The sequence below is a fragment of the Lepisosteus platostomus genome, chromosome 7 (assembly GCF_059453375.1).
Source record: "Lepisosteus platostomus isolate fLepPlt1 chromosome 7, fLepPlt1.hap1, whole genome shotgun sequence".
In the NCBI taxonomy this organism is placed as follows: Eukaryota; Metazoa; Chordata; class Actinopteri; order Semionotiformes; family Lepisosteidae; genus Lepisosteus; species Lepisosteus platostomus.
The window spans coordinates 16,528,300-16,551,921 of NC_142617.1; the positions used below are offsets into that span (position 1 = coordinate 16,528,300).

Consider the following 23,622-nt stretch of genomic DNA (forward strand, 5'->3'; position numbering starts at 1 on the left):
AAATAATTTTTTGTTAGTGAGATTGAGATGCCAGGATATTTCACCTGAAACCTGGTAGTTTGTGGATTATGGAATAATATATTGATTTTGTAAATTCCCTTGTTTTTCTCTGGTCTGTTTGTAGTTTAACTTTTACATGTCTTTTGCACTTTGTGTAATATTCTAACCCCACCTCTTATTTTGACTCAATAAATATGGGTCAGTTTGAGCCATGCTGACACAGGGCCCAGCTCTAGAGCATGGTTACAACTGTACAGTACCATCATAAAATAAAAAGGCAGTTGCACAACATGTACAAAAAGGAGACATTTTCCATTACAGGGCTGTGACAGGTTTTGATGTGCTTTGGGTGATAACACAAAACAAACACTCTTAATCCATTAGCAAGCACTCATTATTGTTTTATTACATACATTTGAAACATTTCTACAAAAAGAGGTTCAGCAGTTTTTCAGTTCAGTAAGGAGTTACACAGCAGTTATATGTTTTCATTTGTAAAGGTCTCTCAGGTTTACAGTAAAATCTGTTTACCCCACACTACAAAGTAAAAGTAGTAAGTAAAAATAGGACATACTAAACAGGTTGAAAGACAAAACACATAAAAGTGATCTTATTACGTTCAGTTCTATACTTTTAAGGATTCAAGAAGGACTTACCCGAGGATTGAGTGGTTTAATTAATGAGCAGTTGAGACACTGATCTGGCTTAATGTGCTGTAAAGATGAGGATATTGGACCCCCCCCCCCCCCATCAGTAGGAATGAGCCAAGATGCTACTGCAAAGATGATATTAGAGTGGAGAGAGAGGTGACAAAATGACAAATGCGGGGAACAGAGCGTTTTTGACCCATATTTTACCTTCCTTGGCCAAATCAGAGAAATTATAAACAAAAAGTGAAGTATAATCAGTGGGAATACAAACTGAGGTATTACAGTATATTGTAACTAAAGCTTCTCTGAGATTCACACACCAACTAAACAAAAACAGACACCAAGGTTTGTTTATTCATTGCTTCGGTTTTACAACATGATAGGAAAGTAGGAGTCAGAATTTCCACAAGTTTTTTTCTTAGAAGCTGGTCATTTAAAAAAAATGTATCTGTTATTCATTGCCACATAGCCTATGGCACAAGTCACAACAGATGGTGTGAGATTAAAAAATCCTGATGGATATTTTACTGTACACCATAATCAATTTAAAAATGTTTTGTGCATTTATATACAGTATAAAAAGTGAACACGTTGTCAATGATACTGTTTCGTGGTGAAAAGCACTGTACGTTAATTCAGTTTGAATTAATTTACTGCAGAAAAAGTACTTGTACACTGAGTGACAGTGACAAACACTGTAACAGAAATACTATAATTGAATTGAAACCAGATTTTGTAGATTGTGTTAAAATATTTAATCGCAAACGTCCTAAACAACCTACGAAAATCTGAACTACGCGCAAATGCATCTACATCAGTGGTCTCCAGTCCTTGGTCTACAGAATGTTCTGTTTCTGAATTCCAATCAAGTTCTCAATAACTGGCTTTAACCAAGCCAGTTTGTGGACTTTTTTCAAGTGACTTATGTATACATAAGTAAGTATAACTACAGTATTTATTGGACAGGTGTTTATTTTACCACATATTCCAAATAAAAAGAAACAGGAACTGAAAAATATCTCAAATACTGGAATTAGCCCAGAGAAGAGCAACTAGATACAGTCCCAGGTTTCAGAGAGAAAGTAACACACTAACAGGCTTAAGTACTGTATCTGAACCATCTGACCATTTCGAACCAAGAATAGGAGGCACGTTAATCAAAGGACCATGGAAAGTATAGAGAGAAACTGCGGGATGATCACTGTTATCAATTATCTGTTAAATACCAAATGGGTTAGAAAGGCTGAATGGTCTCTCATTTACAAGTGTTCTTGTGTATTTTTGTGATCTGAGAACAAGGACATTGTAAAGAGTGAAATGGCAAAAACAATTACAACATGCCACTACATGCTGGTATCTGTCACCTCTGTTCACTACAGTATATAGGTGTGTGGGAGTTATGTTTCTGGGCACAGATTGTAAAACTGTTGCTTAAATGTTTGCAAAGATGTTGTTTATGCTGCTACATTGTCCTAGTTCTCCTATCAAAAATCACAAATAATATCCTTTAGTGTAACCAGTAAAATGAACATCATGAACTGTATGAGCTAAACAGGGAATACTAAGCAAAGCTCATTTATAACCAAGAATGTAAGGTTCTACTGCAAATCCAATATTCAAATGTGGGTGCAAGATGCAGATTTCTTCCTCTGTTTTTTTGTCAGACGTTAGGAGGCTGCTTGTACTTCATTCACAGCTGGAGTTAATTTCACCGCCCACAACACAAAGATTTCACATAAAAAATATCTTTTAAGAATGCATGGGTGCGTACTTTATGTACATACAGCCATGGAAAACATGCCTCTTTCACAGTGCTATGAAAAGGATTAAAATATGTAAATATATACAGTTTAACCAATCATAACAGGTACAAAAGAAAATAAGACTTGCGATAATTTCTATAAGTTTCATAGCTTTATCAGTAATTGCTAGTGCACACCATTTCATTAAAAGTAATCCTATTTAATTTACCTTTGACAGTATGGGATACTGTATGTTTAGTCAAAACCATACTCTGTATTATAATAATGAATACAAATCTAGTCTGCTCTGCAATCTTGTAGACTAACAAAAAAAAAAACAAGGTACACTACACAATGTGCATATATACACAAATACACATACCTGTACACTGTGGATTATTATTTTCTTTGCCTGAATGTGATCCCATCATTTTCAAATAGTTATAAAGATTTACTGAACAACTGTCCTCATTTTATCAAATTATTTGCACAACAGAACTTACAAAAGTAAGTTTAATTTAAAAACATCATCAGGAAATCATGCTATAAATCTTTTCAGTTAAAATTGAAAACTCTTTTGTAGGTGTTACCCTAATGTAAGGTAGCTGTAAACATTCAAAAATTAACATCTACTATACCCAACACCCTTTCTGAAAACTTCCTCTTCATCAAGAGAGCTCTCTCTCTCTCTCTCTCTCTCTCTCTCGAGTGTTAGGCAATGTAAATGCACGAATGCCCTCCTACTCAAGTGTAGAAATGATCAAACAGCATTTTGAATTTCACCAACAAGTTGGCTCTACTCTTTCTGCACTGTGCTGTGTGTATATTCAGTAAGTCAAGGTCAAGCACTAGATATTCTTGAAGTCAAGGATGATAACCATATCTTCCATAATTCCAAGTTGAACACTGTATAATTCATAAGTCAAAGCTGATCACTGTATATTCCAGTAATCAGAATTAACCACTATATATTTCTTAAGTCAAAGTCAAGCACTATATTTTCAAATTCAAGGCTGATCACCATATACAGTATTCTTAATGTCAATGGTGATCAGTGTATATGCTTGATGTTAATTGCTACGGATTCCTGATATTAAAACTTTATCACTGCCATCCTAGTTGGGGGTGGAGACCAGGCTGGAGGGTAAATGGGGTTCCTGGAGCTGAAGGATAGTTGGTAAAGCCATTTGGTTGTGCCGGAAAGCTCTCCAAAGCAGAGGCTGAATGTGCCTGAAACATCATAAATGGAATGTTTTAGTTCATTTGATAAATGATTTGTGAAGGTCCACTTCATACAGTCGCGATACCTTTTAATCTGGACATGGGGATTCTTAAACCAGCTGGAAAGACTTGTCAGCGTTTTGAAAATTCAGTTTCCCAGTAAAAGAAAAAAAAATCTTCTGCCACATCTAGATGGTATTTTAATTTCTCACTTCATGGGCTTGCTGTCACAGCTATACTTGGACTTCACAGTGCTGCTTTATGTGTATGATGTACTGTACATCATTGTCAAACTGCACTTTTTTTTTAAAAGAGAATTGTCAATTATTTGTTGCTATACCCTTGCAACTAAGAACTTCCAAATGAATGTTTTTTATGACTTGGCTGAAGCCTATGACTGCACACAGGACTTTGGAATGTGAAGTGCTGGCTGACACCTATGACTTGCGCACTGTAGAAACTGCCCACTTTTTAACTCATCACACGCAACCTAGCCCCACCCTGAAAGTTCAGCTCCGACTGGGGACATGCGTGTCCCTTGCTGACAGCACAGCAGGCCTGCAAGTTCCCAGGAGGCCAAAGGGAGCTGTTTTATCGCTGAGAGAATGCTGGCTGACTAATCTTACTCTCCTTGGACATCGCTTGAAGCAATTTGGTCACAATCAGTTAGTGACATGACCCAGGCTTGACCACGCAAGTTGTTCTACTCAATATTTGACTGTTTAACTTTGTTGCAGATCCGTGTGGTTTTATATTGACTCCATTAGTCAAAGCTGAATTGCTTGGATAAACGGACAAAACATCTGGGTTAAGATACCCTGATGTCAACAGTTCTTCACCTAATTATGTAGAGAGTTATAGCACACTTGGGAGGAACTGAGATTACAGTACAGACTCAATATTTCCCACTCCTTGGATTCTCATACCAAGTGTCTCTGTAATGAAGTCAAATTGCTTAGTAAGTGTCCGTTGTGAGTTAGTTACAAATCATAAAGCTCATTTTGTAATGAACAAAGCAAGATATGAACCCAGGCACTAAGATTGGAAAAGCTAAAAAAAGCTTAATAATCTAGTATGTTATGCAATCACAGTAATATAATTCACTGTTAGGGGCTGCAATAAGCATTGGGATAACAAATAAAATTAATTGAGAAATTACACTGCAAGTTCAAAGTATAGCTTTTAAGGTCTTATGGGCAAAACCTCCTCAATAAAAAGCAAACAATTTTTCCACACTTTGTTTACGGATCCTATTTTGTTTGTGAAAGTCTCGCTCTTTGAATGACTGGCAAACACTGAAGTCTCTCTACAGAAATCATGCAGAATGACTTGCTCAGCTGCAAGAATGTTGGCCCTGATTGTCACCGCACCTGGTCAATCTCCTTGCAGTGGCTGGAAGTGATTCAACCTAAATTTTCTATCCTTGCAAAACACAGCTTAAGCAGCAATTAAACATTTTGACATTATTTGCATATCACTCCGAACATTACATTAAAACATCTGGAAAACAAAAGTAATGGCACTTTGTTTTTGGAGGACTAAGATCTTTAATTCTTTTGAAGCTTTGCTGAGGACTTGAGTTCAATACCTGCAACAGTGCTGACTGCACTGCAGAATTGTGAAGACCAGACAGAGCAGCTGGAGATGCGCTCGGAGAGAAGCTAGGAATGGCTGGGAAGGACAGAAGCCCTGGGAATGCAGCACCACCTGCAGGCTGCAGGCCAGTTGTCAACCTGCAGAAAAGGCAAAGCACATTTACGTTGCGTCTCCCGAAGTCTACATGGAGGAAGAATGAAGAGCTGCTTCATCAGTATCAGTATCTCTCTTAATTCACTTTAAGGAAAAAAAGGAACATGTGAAGGGTTACAGGTGAAAGAAAACAGCTCCTAGTTGGTTACCAAGAGTCTCATACTGAGAGACTGGTAAACTTTCCCACCTACCTCTGTAGTCACACCCTTTATCTTGTCTGTCCTTTTGTCCAAATTGTCCCAAAGATAAGAGATATTCGTGATATTGACCTACAATTTTATTATCACAAAGCTGTGTTATTTGATGTCTGTATACAGTATCCATTTCTTCAGTGACATTGTTTTAGAAATATGAAATCTGTAAATCACTCTGATTACTGAAATGCTGTACCTAGTTCTCCCCTTTTACAAGTCTGGTCATCTCCGACAGCTTAACTTAAATAAACTCACCCTTTTTAAAACACTCTCTGATTCCTTCAAGTGTTCCTCTCCATTGTATTTACCTGAACCTAGGTGTACAGCGCTGGAACGCTGTGGCCTAGTGGATCACACTCAGCTTTATAATGGACACATCTATAGGGCACGTCTATAGAGCTGCTCTAGCTTTTGCCAGATCTTCCTATATGTCAGATACAATCAGCTCTGGACTACAAGATCATAAAGTGCCCTTCTTTGTTATTAACAATCTCATTAAACCCAATGACAAATCTGCTCTTTCCCGATCTCTTTCTTAAATTCACGCAATTCTTTTAACCCAAAATTGATGCTATAAATCTGTGATTATCTGAATCAAGCATTAGCCTTATACTGGATTCAGACAATATTTGAGTCCTAGCTTTTCCACTGACATTCTGTACAAGATGTTTCTGAATTTAGCTCAGCTAATTCAGATCAACTTACAAAAATTATTAACAGCTGCAAAATAACTTCCTGTTGCTTAAATCCCATCCCTTCCTCTTTACTGTAAGCTTGCCTGCCAGACATCTGCCCGTTAATTGTCAATAACATCAACAGTTCCTTTTCCATGGGTGTGGTCCCTACTGCTTTAAAGACTGCATCAATCACTCCTATCCTAAAAAAGCCTGGCTTGAATTCTGATACTGTATAGCGATGAACTACAGACCAATTTCTAATTTAACATTCCTATTTAAGGTTTTAGAACATGTGGTTGCCCATCAATTACAGGCTCACATTATAATTAATGATTTGTTTGAACCATTCCAGTCTGGTTTTTGCTCTAGTCATAACACTGAGACTGCTTTTGTCAGGGTTGTGAATGATTTACTTACAACATCTCTCTTAAGGGCTACAAGTATCCTCATGCTCATTAAACTTAGTGTGGCTTTTGATATACTTAATCATTCAGTGTTGCTCAATCGCTTACAAAATGTCCTTGTCTATCAATGGTACTGTCTTTAACTGATCCTGCTCTTCTCTGACTAGCAAGCAGCATTTTGTTTCCCTTGGTCCTTCTGCATCCTTCATGGCCCCATATTCTGTTTGATAGTCAATCACGGTGTGCCACAGGGTTCAGTTTTGGGCCCACTACTTTTTTAAATATATGTTTTCTCTTTTTCAGATTATATGCAAACACGGTCTTTAGTTCCATTGTTATGCAGATGAAACTCCGATTTATGCTAAAACTTCTTCCCCTTCTGATCTCCCACCTCCATTACTTATCTCTTCTTTGCATGACATGAAATGCCCTGAAGCTAAGCAAATGTCACCCGGCCAGACTGGAGTGCTTTACGGTAATGGTGGATGTCTTTTCCATTCATGCATTAGCCGTAGTAGGGAATGTGGAAGTCATGCTTGTTCCTCTCCTGTCTTTTGAGCTCCATGTTAAAAATTTGATTGTGACATTTTTTTTCACCTTAGAAATATTGCCCATACTAGACAATTTCTATCAATGTCTGTCTTTACACTATGGGTTCCCTGGCACTCTCCTCAGTAATTTACAGTATGTCTAAAACTTTGTAAGCTAGACTTTAAAACTCACACTAGACCTTGGGAGCATATCACTCCTATGCTTAAATCTATACATTGTTTGCCTATAAAGTCACATATTCAATACAAGATCTTGTCATTGACTCTCTGAACTCCTAAGTGTTTACACTCCTTCCTATAGGCTCTGGTCATGTGAGGCTGGTCCTTTGCTCACTGTACCCAGGGTTAAATCTTGGACTTTTGGTGACCATGCTTTTCTGTCACTGCTCCTTTATTATGGAATGCTCTTCCTCCAACTCTACAAAGACACTCTCTTGTTTACTTGTTACCTAATTATTCAACCACCTGATTACCCCCTTAATTGTACTAGGTAAAGTAGAAGTTCATTTATTATTTCATATACACTGTCTATTAATTAGCAATTTAATATATCATACACCACTGTGTCTCAAAAAACATTCAACTGGGAAATATAGACTCTCTTGGTTATTTAGGAAAATACCAGTTTTGATTAACCAAGGGTATTATGATGAAAAACAGTAATTCCCATAATTAACCTGGGGGGTCAAAAAAATCTTTTCTCAGCACTGTGAATAACCTGCACGTAAATAGCATTATACACAAACAAAGGGATTCTAAGGAAAGCATTAAAAATTGTGGGCTTGTTAAAAGGATTTTTTCACTGCTGCCAAGGGCATGGGTATTAATAACATCTCCCCTATATTCCTGTACTATCGGACTGTATTATCTAGTTTTTTGGTTTTTAAAAAGTATGGAAATATGAAATTATAGGTAACATTATAGCTTATAACATGATGTCCAACACATGTGGTCCAAAACGTATGTACTGATGTGGGAAACAATACAATTTGTGTGTACATTTATGCAACTTAATGTCAGTGTGTGTATAAAAGGTCCCCTTGCAAAAAACACAGCCCTAGGAATAAAACCATTTAAGTACAAACACTGATAATAAACTAGCTCAACCTCTGCCCTCAGAATTAATTTGTGCTGACACAAACAGATGATAGCAATAATTCAGCTGAGTTTTTCTGGAAGTGAACCGTACTGGTTACTTGCTGCTGCATTAATCAAAGAATGTACTGGAATTTGTGTGGCCTTTGTGTTAACCCATTCAAATGGGTAGTTGAGGATTATGTCTTCGTTTTGTGATCAGGCTTATTAAATTTAGACTTTAAACTATGGGACCTAAAGGACAACATCAGCTGAGGCTTTAAATATATAAGGAGAATAATAGTATATAAGTTAGGTACTGTAAGTTTCAATAACCAATGAGAAGCAACACCTACAAGTAGCAACACCTACAAGTTTTATTAACTAATAAAAGACATACTTACCCAGCCTGAGCGACCAAAGCAGGATTGAAGTTGGAGCTGAAAGCTGAGGCGAAGCCAGGGAGCACCGGGGCCGAAGAGGGCGCTGCTGCCGCCGCCGCTGCTGCTACTGCTGCAGCCTGCAAGGGGGCCACAGTAGCCACGGAGGAGGCCTGCCCCGGGAGCCCCATGAAGGAGGAGAGAACAGGGCTGCCGGCGGGGCTGTTGGAGGCGGCAAAACCGGGGAAGGCAGCGTTTCCTGAGCCTAGGGGACCAGGGGCCAGGCCGGGGAAGATGGAGGACACAGGGGTGGAAAGGCCCAGGCCGAAGGGGGAGAGGGAGGCGGCAGCGGAGGGAGGTAGGCCCGAGTACATGGCAGAGGAAGTGGCGGAGGCCTGAGCAGAGGAGGATGAAGCCGAGGGGTTGGAGGTGAGGGAAACTGGGAGAGAGGGAGCACCAGGGAAGCCAGAATGTCCAGATAAGGCCGCAGTGACAGCCGCGAGGGTAGCTGGGTTTGCCCCGGGCTGCGTTCCCAGGGCAGACAGACCCTGCAATCCAGCCATTGCCATGGAGTTGGTGAGTGTGGCTTGGACAGAAGCAGAGGAGTGGTTGAGGCCTAGTGACCGGTTGAGAGCCAGGGCAGCAGAATTGGGCATCACCAGCGAGCTGAGTGAAGGAGTACTGGAGCGCGATGGACCCTTGAACGCAGAGGGCACGGGGCTGCTGCTGCTGCTGCTGTTGCTGCTGCTGCTGCCACCACTTTGCCTTGCTAGAACTCCCACATGCTGCTCCAAGATCCCACTGGCTCCATAAAGGGGGTTGACAGCCCCTGCTAGGTTGACAGTTATATTCTGGGAATGCATGGCTGAAGGTTTAGGTGTGGGAGTGGTGGCTGAGGCCTGGCTGGAGAAAACTGGCATCCCAGGAGTGGAGGAACCTTGGGGTGTAGGGGGGGCAGAAGGGGTGTAGCTCCGGATGACAGACTGGGACTGGGCAGGACTGGCGGCAGGAGGAGGGAGCACTGAGAAGGAAGAGGGCACTTGTGCATCAGATGAAGGGAAGCCCTTGAAAACAGAAGTGGGAATTCCCAGAGATCCAGATGGGGAAGGATCAGCTGAGCCTAGGGTGGAGGGAGGGAGCTGATTCTGAGGGGAGAAAGTATGGGGTACAGAGGTGGAGGAGCCCTTAGGGGTTGGGGTGACAGAAGGGGTGGCAGATCTGGACATGCCAGAGGTATAGGAGCCATTGGGGACCGTGGTAACACAGGGGGGCCCAGAGGGGGTGTGGGACTTAATGACAGAGGGGGTAGGGGTCAAGGAGGGAGAGATTCCAGGAAACCCTTGAGGGATAGGGGTGGAATGCCCGCTGGGGCTTGGGGTTAGTTGGGGCGAAGCAGTTAGGGGAGGCCCCTTGATGACAGAAGGAGCAGAGGTGCTGGTGCAAGGAGAGGGCATGGGCACAGGCACTAGCCCTGGGAAGACGGGGGCGATGGGGGTGGTCGGAGGAGGCTGGCCAGAGGGTGTGTGAGCCGGTACTGGGGTGACAGGGGTAGGAGGATTAGAGCCATGGGGAGAGAATGTGGTGCTAGGGGCGCTGGAGGTGTGGCTCTGCTGGCTGGCTGATCGCGATAGAGCTGGACACAAAAATGAGAAAAACAAAGTGTTAATATATGGATATATGGAATTACTGACAAAGTGTTGAATATGGTACAGGTGACCATTTTCCTCAAATATGTAAACTTTTTGTTTTTCACTAAATTCTAACAACACAGATTGGAAATACTTTTACATAAAACGTTGAGAAATATCGCCACCCCGTGGCCCAGCCTAGAATCATGCTTTTGTAAAAAACATTAAATTGCATTGTTTACCTCAACCTGCTAATTTAGAAAATATATTTTGCTTTACATTGACTATTTATAAATCCTTGTGTACTCCAATTTGTGATTACTGTTATTATTACTAACCAGTGACCAGTAGTGATGATTGGTAGCCCAGTCCACAAAATAACAACAATCACTAATGACTTTTTTATTGTCAGCAATAATAATAATACAACTTATTTTCTAAACCAACTACCCTTAAATTAAGTACAGTAAGGGAAGTGAGCCTGTACATTCTCTACAAAGCTTGAGCACAAGTACCACCATACCACCAACCAAGATAAAAAAATACTACCAAGGCTTCACAAAGACACAATTATAGAGAGCAGTACTGTTCAAATCAAAACAAATGAACACTGCTGGCAGTAGAAAGCAGAGATCTCAGCTGTGCACAACAAGATGTCAGCCACCATGCAAACAGAAATTCAGCATTAGTCTGCAAAGCCATTTCACATCCAGCAGAGACAGAAGGAAATATTACTCCTCGCAAACTTGATTATGAAAGAAAAAGTTATATCTGAATTTGTGTGCTAATCTTGTGCTTTGTTGTCTTTTGACACTGTGGTACCCTTTTCTGATATACTTTTCTATACTCTGGTAAACTTTTCTATTTATGGAGCTTTTTGTCTGCTGTAATGAATTCCACTGCACTTTGTGCAGCTAAGCTGCCTAACACCGGCATATGTGCAGAAATACAGAGTCCCAGAGACCAACTGTATCCAGTATCCCTCTCCAGGTATTGTGTAGTAAAATTAGCAGTGCATCACACATTGTCTTAATTTAGCTCTCTTGATAAACAATGACTGCAAACACCTCCTGATGCAAAGCAAACAATACTACATTGTGAAAAGATATGAAGTACCCCACAGTTTTATTTCTCTGCTTTCTATTAGATTTCAATGAACTAGTAAAATAATATCTTGTTCAGGTACTGTACCATTTTATTCTGTCTATATGCAGGATACATTTGTGGTCCTTACATTTCTTTTAACAGATTGCTTGGGTAGAGTGCAAAACCTTGTGCTGTGTGGAACTGGAATTCGCAATTGGGCAATTCCTGTATAGGCTTCTGTTCATGATCATCTTATGTTACCTTACTGCTGTTAAGAATACTAACAATGCTATAAAACTAACTTAGGAAAATAAAACTAAATTCTGAAAATTAGTAACACGAAAGGTTTTATGCTTTTGAATTTTGTGGCTTATCTTGTATCAGTCTATGGCACCTTTAAAGCAGGGATGGGCAACCCTTGTACTGGAAGGCAACAGGTCTTAAATAATCAATTTGTTAAAAAAGACTGGAATCAGAGGTATTGTTAATCAGACTATTAAGTTAAATAGTTATGTTACCTCTGGAATGGCCAGCTGTCGTCATTGAAAGTTACAAGGTGTTGATATTTTCATTTCAGTTGACCTCTACAGTATTTAATGGAACAAACAATCTGCTTTTGTGGTCATAATGAAATTGGTACAAGTTATGTGGCTCTCTAGGACCAGGGTTGGTGACCCTGCTTTACAGTGAATTAAATCAATACGGGATTGTAAAGCGACACCAATGAAGTGATATTCAATCTAAAAATGACACTACAGTACCTGTAGCCATAAATGTCTCCGATGATACTTCATGTGGTCTGAGCTAAATGGGAAACAACATCTGAATGTCTTACAGCCCCCATAGTAGTCTAGAATACTCCATCAATGGTAATTTCCAAAGAGGGGACTTACACTGAGGCTGTGTGGATTTGGGATTCGCACTGTCCTCTTTTTCTGTTCAGGAAAAAAAAGAATCTTCATAAAAAACTTCAGTCCAGATGTCAAATCAAATTAGTATGGAAATCCAATTTAATGGCAACTAAACTCAATTAAGGGCAAATGCCAAGAAGAGTAGGAAATCACTTCTGGATAGTGAATCGTCATAACCAGGACCTTTGCCCTGCTTCTATATTCATTTTGATTTTAATCATTCCTTTTGGTTGCACATTTTAAAAAGTATTAGATCTGTAGAAAAACTAAAAAATGGTTTAGAACATTTTGAACTTCCTTTTCAGTATTATAAGTCAAGATGTTTGTTTAGTCATATACCTGTACTCCTTTATTCTTTTTTTCTACATAATCAACATACACTGCAGACGTGCTGTTTCTATCTTCTCACATTGGCGGATGACTACCGCTGCATAGCAAGCAAAAGTGAAGAGAAAAAACTGCAAAATGAATGTGAAAACACTTGAAAAATGTGTTAAAAAAGCCTTTTGAAGCACTTAAAAGCAAGCTGTGAAAGTTAGGTGCAGATACAGTACAGAGTATGCTTTATGCAGATTTTTCAAAGCTGTTTTGCTCTGTGTAGAATTTGCTCCTAATTTGCTGACAGTTATTTTAAAAAATATGGAAATGTCAATCAAGCAAGAGATAAATGTTTGGAAAGAAACATATACTGTTGCAAAAGTCTGGAGATATGTTGCTTATTCATGTTGCTATTCATTAGCATTAGCAGTTTAGTGAGAGCACTGAACTGTTACAACTGCCTGCATACGTGTGAGACTGATGGCTCTGATAAACAGTAGTACAGTGGACTTGTACTGAAAGCCAATATGCCACATGATTGCAGTATACTGTACATTTAATGGTCAATTTGTTAACTTTAAGGTTTGATTACTAAAATCTTTAAAACAATGCCCCATTACAGTGACATGGGACACTGTCTTTCTGATGAGAAATTAAAAGGCTATCCTGACTACTTGGTCATTAAAGATCACAGGGTAGCATTTGGAAAATTAAGTATATCAACACCAGTATTCTGACTAAGTTCCACTTTGAGCTTACACAATCTGCTAAAAACTAATATCATATTTAACAAATATACTAGTCCATAATGTACTGTATATTATATAATTATTTTGCCAGTAGGTATTGGTAAAAAAAAACATTCATAACACGCACATTTTAATTTAATTTAAAAAATGGCTGCATGAAAGGATTGTTCAATTTTGTACTACATGCATGGTATTATAAATACTTTTTAGAAGGCTCACCATCAGTCTATGCATGTGAAAGGGGCTAAATACTTCTGGACAGCAGTTTTTTTACTTAAGTATACATTTTGAGATTTTAGCAGTTCTTTAGTTGATGGGTGAAAAAGGGGAGCAAATTCTGAACCTAAGCAAAACCACTTTGAAAGCTAGTCTGTTAACTGTTTGAAAAAACAACCAATAGTTTGCTCTAAGCAGGCCTGTGGAGCGTGGGGACACAGCACACAGTGTTCATAAACAGCAGTGTAAATTTATTATAGCCTCTCACTTCCTGAATTTTAATGGGACGCACATATGTCATGAAATAAGTACCGATCTACTGTCAAAACAGTGAAATCAGGATTTTACACCAGACTTGCAAAACATTAGAAACATGGTACATATAGAAAAAAATACAAAGTGCTAAAATAAACAGATTTATACTTTTGTCCAATTGAGAAAAGGTAGATTTGCCAATAATGATATATTCCACGAAACAGCTAGGAATAGCTAAACAGCTGGTAAAGCATTTGTAGTTTAGACCTGGTGCTATTTAAAAAGCAGCCACAGATTCCACTAGCTGGCTTTGAAGCCATTACACTGGGAGCAGTATAGCGTACCTGCTGTGTTCTGAGTGGCACCATACGGAGGAGGGGGCACACTAGCAGTTATCACCCCCCCTACAGAAACCAGCCCTGCGTTATTATATGCACCTGGAAAGGTGAGGAAGAGCAGAAAGACCATATCAAAACATGCCAAACGTCACCTCTCCATTTAACCTAGCCTAAGAGGGGTTTTATGATGGACAATAACTGCTAGAAAGAGTTACAGTATATGTATTTCCAAGTATTACTAATTGCCTAGTGTAACCCAGCAAAAATAGCAGCAATATTGCAGTAGAAGTAACTACTGATATTTTAATGCAGATACTACAATTGTTATTTATTTATTGTATTTACCCATTAAGCAAAGGCCAAGCAGAAAAAATGACAAACCTACTTCTCACCATGCAATGAACATACTTCAAAAGCCTGTGAAGTGCTTTGCATAAAACGATGAACTGGACAGCACATTTTCAACAATTTAAACATTTGAAAGTCAACATTGCTCCAGTATGGTCAAAAGACAAGAAGAAATTAAGTCTAGGCACAGATTTCCATTGAGCAGGTCACTCAATTCATTTGCAATGGAGGAATCAGTTTTGTACTGTCAAGGAAATAAAGATAAGAGACCTATCAATCATGACCTTCTAGATATCACCTTACTAATAACAAATTCCTAACCCAAGTACATGTAGTACCTTTAATATCTACTGCCTGCAATTTGATCAATAATCTTTTTTTCAGGATGTTATACTGAAAGTAGAAATATACCACATCATAAGCTCGTTAAAAGAATACTGGAAAGTTACTTAAACACAACCTACCTTTTCTAAATCCATATTCACCATCCTATTGAATCTTATTGCCAAAGGACAGATTCTCTAGTTTAGTTCTAATAATTGTTTCCATTACCTTGCAAGTAATAAAAGAGAGACCTATTTGTCTGCAATTACTAGGTTTTGTCACCCTTTTTGTGGATGGATCCTAAATTAACAATTGACAAGTCTCAAGAAACTGTTAGAACAGTTTCAATGGCCTATTGTTTTAATGGCCTATGAACATAATTTCTAGTTTCTTAAGTTAATTGGTAGAATATCATCATGCCCTGGAGATTTACCTTAACAGCTTCTAGTAACTAGACATGTCTGCCCATTTTATGCTAATGTTATTCGATATGGAAATGTGTCTTTTCTCAGTCGGAAGTATGTTATTTGTGCCTTCATTGAAAAAACGGAAATTTGAGTTAAACCTGAGTGAAAATTAATTTGATACATTAGCCAAATCCGTGTCATCTCAGACACTTTAGTTCATTCAACTACATCATTTCTTTTTTGATTGCTTTATAAAGTGCTTCTTTTATTCTTATATTTTCTTAGTTTATTTACCCATGTGTACCACTGCCTAAACGATTTTAATGTTCTTATCTATTTACTTTAAGCAGAAAGTCTTTAAAATATTACCAGTTATTCAAATGATTCAATATCTACCCTATTCCATTCTACCTCTCCTGAGATCTGCCTCTTTCCTTCATAGTCTACCTGGATAGTTTCAAAGTATACCATATTATGGTTGCAGTTCTCTAATCGTTCTTTCACTTTCATTTACCTCACTATACCACTTTTTGAAAACCCTAGATTGATACAAACATTCACACTAGTAGGTTCCCGACACACTGAGCAAGAAAGTGATCGATAGCCAAATCTACCATTTCAGGTTTTGGTGCTGTAGCCTCCTTTAGTGCTACCCACTCTATGTGAGCAGGCTTAAAATCTCCCATGAAAAATACTTCTTCTTCCATTCATAATTCCCTGCTGTTATGGTGTAAGACTGAATTCTACTTTGCATCTGAATCAGTGGGTCTGTACCATACTCCCAAGACTATTTTGAATGTTTTTTTAAATTTTGATCCATAAGATTTTGAGACCGACAATTGATCTAGGTTAAGTTCATGTGTCTGAATACTCTTTTCCTGTCTGCTCAAAATGCAGTATATCCACTTGTGTTACATTAGTTGCTACAGCATTCTGTTAGTCATGGGTCAAGTACTATTACATCATTATGGCATGTTCATATTGGTGCTTCTGTTTCTTCAGTGTTGTTCCTAATACCATTAAGGAATGGATTTTTAAGTGCCCAGCTTTGATATGTTATTTTTCCCTGGAGCTTTTTCCCCCCAGTGGAGCTTGCTTTCATATGTTCTTTACATTCCACCCCTTAATCCTTACTCATTTGAGTGCTGTTGAGCAGATTTCAGAGTGGATCCATAACTGACGGGTGCCACGGTCATGGGAGTCAGTACATGAAAAAAGAAAACACAGGCAGACATGGCTTACTTGGAGCGATTGTGGCGTGGGGTCTGCATGGTGGTATGGGGTACGGCACGGGTTTATGAGGATTGTATGTAGACGGAGCCTGTGGAGGAACAAGAAAGAAAACGATAACATGGCCATCAGCACAGAATTTTGATATAAGCTGGGCCGTGGACTGAGTTCTTACTGGTTTATACGATCCAAGGATACGTGCTGCAATCCCCTTGCCTTCACTGTTATTGTCGTCATTTTCCTTTTTGGCTGGTGTTCCCTTTATTTACACACAGAAAAAGAAAATGAGAAAATGTAATCTTATGGCACTACACTGTAAAAAAAACAATTAAATCCTCTGCTGTTGTTCTGACTGAGAAACTCAAGAATAAAGGTTGTAAAAGCATATACTTCAGGGTAACATGGCTGGAGTCTACTGAAATTGACTCTGGTTCTGCAAAATACTAAGCAGCACAATCATGGGGTGATTTCTATTTCTTTATTTAGAAGGGCCAGTAGTTTTCTTTTCATAGCTTTACAAAAGCTGACTTGATTACCCACTACAACTATCATACTAGTATAGAAAAAAAGGCAGACTACATTGATTAACTCTTTAAAATATTCACGGTCATCATTCACTTACTTTTTATGCTACTAACCTTTAGCCAGAAAGAAATATAAGGTATACTGCTCGTCATATAATTGATAACACTGCAAACCCAGTGATTTCACACTAAAAAATCCTTTATTGGCTGAACAACATGGAGCCTTCAAAGATAATTTTCAATGTTTTTAACTGCAAAACAGCATGTGCTGTCTGTACAAGGTAAATATTTGTCAGTATGAGAAATAAAAATGATTTATCTATATAGATAGATTTGTCACTTGACTACAGTTTTGGAAATTGTGCATTTTCTACAGATACAAAGCAAATTTTGCTCTTTGGTAAAAAGCTTTGAAAGTCTTTCTGCCAATACTTCAAAAGCTAATAAAAAATAAGTTTAAAGAAGTTTCAAAATAATACTGATGTTTTACTTTTTTTTGCCAGACATCTTAAACTAGTTAAAAACCTGAAAGCATAAATCCTTACCATCGTTGATAGGAGAAACTATGCCATTAATTTATACATACAATACAAAGGGCCAAGAAAAATGTAGCTTCAGGATAGCTTTAGTTTGAATGACATGCCCAACAAATCCAACAAAAAAAAAACTGCAGAATTACTGTATTGTTTTTCCATGACATAAAAATTACCATAAAGAAAGATTTCACCAGTGCGGATATTTATGATGAAGTGATGCTAAAAACATCAACTGCCAATACAACTCGGTGATCTTCTTTAGAACGAATAGTGAAACATAAACCTTAGGACCCAGGTGGAAACTACATGGAAGAGCACATAAAACTGACATCAAGAGGCATTTCTATACCCCAAGAGTTGTATAAGAGTATGGAACAAGCTACCAAGCCAAATTATTAAAGCTGAGACTGTGGCCTTTTTCATGAAATGGCAGGATGAGATTCTTGGATTAATTACCTACTAATTACCAAATGGTCTACATAGGATGATGGCCTCTCATTTACAGTATAAGGGTTCTTACTGTATGTTCTTGTATGCTGTGCAGTATGTACTTACTGGGAACACGCCATTCAAGAGACTGGGTTTCCCCTGAGGGTACGGATTTCCTGGGATCATACCACAGGATGAGATCATGGCTAAAGGAGCCTTGCAGCCAACTTTAGAAGCCTGCCAATGAACAAACCAGAGAAGCAAAATCAGCCAAAATGAAACATCCTGTGCAAGTTAAGTTACCTTCACAGCATTTCCAACCATCTAACAAAAACGAATGAGAACAAAAAACAAGTCTGTTTTACCCATCTAGGTGAACTTCGTAATTCTGTAAGATTTGTTTTGTTAATTTATTTCCATTGTATGGTAATCTATTGCCAAGCATATACAGTATAATCCGTACAATATATACTGTATATATTGTAATACATATGTAATGTATAGAGAGTATTATCAAGTGTCTGGATATCTTTTTTTTGTTACTTACGTTTTATTGATTTTTTCTGATCAGAAATAAAAAAAATCTCAAGTAATACAAACATAAATGAATCTGAAGTCTGTTATTTATCATTCTTTTGCATTTTGACAGACGGTATAGTGCTGGGGAGAAAGGAGGGTGAAGAAAAAAAAACTTCCAAAAACATAAAATTATTATCATTAGGTAATACAAATAATCCATCTCCCCAATGCCTCTCAAAAACCTCCTTCTGGAGTCTTAACTGAAAGGTTAATTTTTCCATTTCATAAATCTCTGAAACAATGAAAAAATAACAATCCAGTTTTCTTTGGTCGCGGGATGTCTTTATATCCATTTCTGTGTTATAGCTTTCTTGCTTGCTGCCAAAAATACTTTAAGCAAGTATTTATCTCCTCCCACAACCTCATCAGGCAGATTACCCAGATACTGAACTGAACAAGACTTTGAAATTTCTGAACATAATATATCCTGAATCCGAGACCACAGTTCTTCACAATAAGATTGAATTCTTGGACACTGCCAAATTATATTGGAATGTCCTGCATCTCTATTACCACACTCTCTCCAAGATGGCTGTGGCTTGTTTGGATATCATATACAGTATATATAAATATTCTTTGCTCAGTATTTTGCAGCAAGTACTGCTGGAAATACACCATTTAGTTATTTTCCTAGATATTATATCTGACACACGCATTCTTTCATATTTAAAGTGGCTAAATTATTTCAAAAGAAGCATTCACCAACAGTATTCTCATTTCAGATGTACCTCTGGGAGATATCCCTAGTACACGCCTGTGGGAAATTTTTAACCGGGGTCTAGACTTGATCAGCCCAGGTATAAAACCTTCCCACCCTGACTTGGTAGGCAAACTGTACTTTAAATTATGGGAGGTCAGCACTGTGCTTCCTCCTTCTAACCTTAACCACATGGAAAAGTAAACAGTGCTTTACCTTCTTTAACCCAGAGGAGAGAAAGCCAGTTCTCCCTTTTAAACCTACAGTATAGGCAACATAACCTTTTTCCTGTTTTAATCAAAACCCCAAAAGAAGTCTGACTTCATGACTGCCAGATTAGAGCCTTCGGATGCGTGTTCATTCCAGTTTTTAGAGAAAAATGACTGAACACAGCTGTGGAAGATCTTACTCCCCGTGTCTCCTCTGCAAATGCCTGCACTTCCATTCCTCTCCAGATGGTCTCTGAGCCACATACAGTACCTACAGCTCAAATCAACACAGACACTACAAAGGCACAGTTGTGCACCTGACAGACTCACAACATCTTACTTGTTCTAAGATCCTACGGCAACGTTTCTTTTCAGACAGGTGAAATCGAAAGAGGTCCTCAATTGGACGGTAATTGTGGGCATCAGAGATATTCCTGTAAAGATGACAATTTAATAAAAACATTCACAACTATTATTTGTATCAATTATTATACAAACTATTTTTTCTGCTTGACACAACACAGAATCCTATCCTGGCAAAAGATCTATGTCACTGTCTATACAAAAATATTCAGGGGTCACGTTTTTTTAAATCTCACTTTGAAACCTAATGTACAACAGTGGTTTATACAATACATGTGGATGTTTATACTGCTTATTAACTAAAATTTGACCACAACTGTTCTTTATTTTGGAGACTGACAGTTTCTTGACAGACATCTAGGGTCTAAATTCTGAAAAGAGATAAAAGTAAATACCAATACTTCACAGTGTGATAGAAATTAAATATGAAATAACTAATCATTTTACTCATCACTGCTTCTAAGGTAAACAATGGGTTTTTGTTCACTGACTTAGGTTATAGTTATATTAGGTGTTTTCAAACAGTTGTAATAATATATAACTAGACTATATTTCTAGCTCCATTACATATCAGGACCTTGAGTCCCCCACATATGAACACCTAGCTTGTGCTACACAATCCTAGTACTTACAGTGCTATTAACTCCAGGACGATGAGTTTGTCTTTCGTAAAGGTCAAGCAGTTTAATATATTCACCACTTTGGTTGTAGGAACTGCAACCATTTTCTGGAATTACAAAGGGTGTGTGGAATGAGACTGGATTTACTTTTTAAAAATACTATAAAACCAATACACCAATAATTAACCATATTTCACTTTCAGTTTGTCATAATCATAGCTAATGAAGAAGTGGTTGAAGTCATAATGAAAAATCAGATTCTGTTTTTACTATATTTGACAGACATACCAAAACAAAATAGGGCACACATTTCTAAAGGGGCAAACACTCACACCATGTCCAATTTTCCCAGAAACCAATTAACCTACCAGTATGTTTTTGGACTGCGAGAGGAAACCGAAGCACCAGAAGGAAACCAATGCAAACACGGGGAGAACATACAAACTCCATGCAGATAGCATCTCAGGTCCAGAACTGAACCCAGTGCCACAATGCTGCAAGGCAGCAATGCTAACCCTGTACCACCGTGTCACCCGAGATTTCAAAATCTTGGTTCTTAATTACTAGGTAAGTGATGAGAATTGGCCGGAATAGCTGAAAACATAAGCTTGATAAACTTACATGTTGCAAGGCTTTCACAGCCTTTATCTGAGGTTCTGCCCATGAGAAATATTTCAACATCTCTGTCACCTGTGCAAAAAAGCAAAAACAAAAACTCACACGCTTACTTGATGACAAAACTGCTAAAGCCACTGACAGCAGCAACAAGGATTTTACATTATAAGAAAACTGATAAGTCCATGTTGTCATGCATTGAAAACATTTTTATATAAAGTAGTTCAGGTGGGTAGCTGCGTCAGCATGCGTAGGCTGCAAAGGAACAAGTAATAGGTTTATTCCATGCTGAAAAAAAGAAGAAAGAAAACACAACGTTTCGGCCGTGGAGCCTTACTTGTTCATTTTTATATAAACGTTAAACATAATCCTCTATAGGAACAGAACACTCTTAATTATGGTTATGAGATGCATTAGGGTCTCATATCTCCTGGTGTCCACCGTTTACTGTAAATGAGCTCTTAACTCAATGCAGAGAATAATTTAACGATCCACTACAACAGCCAACAATGAAATAGCAATTTCCTTTTTAAAACCACAATCGATCTTCACAAGTTGGCTGTAATGGCGGGACTGGACTAAAACACTGATGTGGACCAGCTAAATAAATTATAAGAAATAATTTCTGGGTTCTTATTAGCTCATGTATAAAAGACTATACCTGAGAGAGCTAGTTGAGCCATAAGGTCCAATTGTCATCAGTCTGTTTCATTAGCTGACTAAGTGTCAGGCGTCAGTACACAAATGACCAAGTGCCACTGAGTCTCTGTGGGTTTGAACTGGACAGGGTTACCTTAGCCTAATCCCAGGACCTAGCTTGACCCATAAGCTTGTAGATGTTTTACTACTCCAATGAGTGCTAACTCTCATGCAAAAAACTATAGTGCTCACTGCTTTTCGAATGACAAGCAAAAATAGGAAAAGTATATGCGCTAGTCTATATATTAATCTTGTACAGTACAGGGGTAGCAACAGTATCTATGAACTGAAACATACTGTAATTGGTGATAGGTAATTGAAAAAATAGACTTTTCCATCATTTCAAACAAAGCAAAGATTAAAATTAGAAGTGAATAGACAATTGGTGCAGTACTTTACCTGTTCACTTGAGAAATATCCATGCACATGCTCAATGGCCTTAATCCTTTGCTCGGTCAGAACACACTAAGGGGGAAACATGTAAAGTTATCAGTATTCCAAAATTCTGCAACTTAACCTGCTTGTGACACCCTACTAAATGTCATGGAAAATTTCCATGCATTTGAAATATCTGGAACACACATTAATACAGGGGTAGTCCACAATTCCACAGCTAGATTTTTGGACAATCAGCTCTTTTGATAGTTTAATTAACTGACAATTAGTTTATATTAGAACCTGTGAATTGAATGCACTAAAAGATCTAACACTAGACAACAGACTTACAGTACATACAGTTCTGTCAAACACAAGCTCCAGGCCTTTGTACAAACAGAAGTGATGAAGCATCATAATTTTTATTTTTAATATGAGAATGTTAAATACGATGCCTACACTTTTTTAAAAGTGAATTATTTTAATTAAAATTTGAATGCTCAAACTGAAGATGTTTATGGATGAAAAGCTATGTGTTGGCAAGGAAAAATCAAAGACTAAAATACCGCATGATTATTCACTACCACGTCCATTCTTGGTAGCAATTAAAAATGTCTAGGATTAACATTGCTTACAGCATTGTGAAATAATAAAAAATGTTTAAAATGTTGTGTATTTGTAAACTTTTTTTTTAATTTCCTACTATTAGAATTTCTAGTGTACTTCTGCAAATACTGTTAAAAAATATCTTTATCAGTCTCTATCAAATTACATTTTCAAACAAGAGTAGGAGGAAAAACATACCTTTCTGATTTCGTCCAGTACAATTTCAAAAGATTTCTTATCCATTTTTGATGTTTGATGTAAAATACTTGAAACGAACTACTAGGAAAGTCCTGTTATTTGTTCGTCTATGTTTGGGGTTAACAATTTTTTTTTTTTAAATACACCTATGCATGTATCTTCAATTACCGTAAACGATTGTTAGAATGTACTTTATTTCAGCTAGCTAACTGTCGTAGTCTGTAAATTATGTCGAATCCGATCATCATCATAGAGCAAATAAATTGTAACGTAACATTTCATTTGCATTGGTCAAATTGTCCACATCGTCTATTGTGGGATTCGGGTTAGCCATTCATAGTAAGTATAAAAACAGCATTCCCTAAGAAAATATTAAGATAATTATCTTATATGGTCCACATTAACTAATCTTATATAAACTGCATTACGCTAAAATGCACATTAGCACCATTTTTATCATTATTGTGGACCAGAAACACAAAATACAAGACACAAACAAATCCTAAATAATTCCAAAGCATTTACTTCTTTTGTTAGGACCCACTACGTCAGCTTTTTTTACCCCTTTTAGATGGGGGTAACTCAGGGGGTATACGGATGCTACATATTTGCACCCCAAGAAAATAATAATATGGAAGTAATCATCGTATAGATAAATAAGCGTTGATGTAATATAATTAAAAATCTGCTGTGGTTCTCGATATATAGTTTTATTTAAAA

At 37.9% G+C, this 23,622-nt stretch overlaps 1 protein-coding gene across 6 annotated transcripts; it reads right to left on the reverse strand.

The window, feature by feature from the left end:
* Positions 1-2,397: 2,397 nt before the first annotated feature.
* Positions 2,398-23,622, reverse strand: proser1 (proline and serine rich 1). Of its 6 annotated transcripts, XR_015940064.1 has the most exons (14): positions 22,903-23,622; positions 22,123-22,188; positions 21,031-21,099; positions 20,422-20,516; positions 19,767-19,860; positions 18,068-18,178; positions 16,628-16,711; positions 16,465-16,543; positions 14,150-14,242; positions 12,250-12,291; positions 8,667-10,275; positions 5,202-5,346; positions 3,193-3,622; positions 2,398-3,135 (listed from the first exon to the last, which is right to left on the reverse strand). XR_015940064.1 is itself a non-coding variant. In XM_088639517.1 (13 exons), the coding sequence occupies exons 1-13, from the start codon at positions 22,945-22,947 to the stop codon at positions 3,497-3,499; spliced, it is 2,658 nt and encodes an 885-aa protein (XP_088495643.1). In that variant the 5' UTR covers positions 22,948-23,622; the 3' UTR covers positions 2,398-3,496. The 6 variants fall into 6 exon arrangements, 5 of the variants coding, with proteins under 5 accessions (XP_088495643.1, XP_088495645.1, XP_088495644.1 ...); XM_088639517.1 differs by having other exon boundaries at positions 2,398-3,622; XM_088639519.1 differs by lacking the exon at positions 14,150-14,242 and having other exon boundaries at positions 2,398-3,622; positions 22,903-23,620.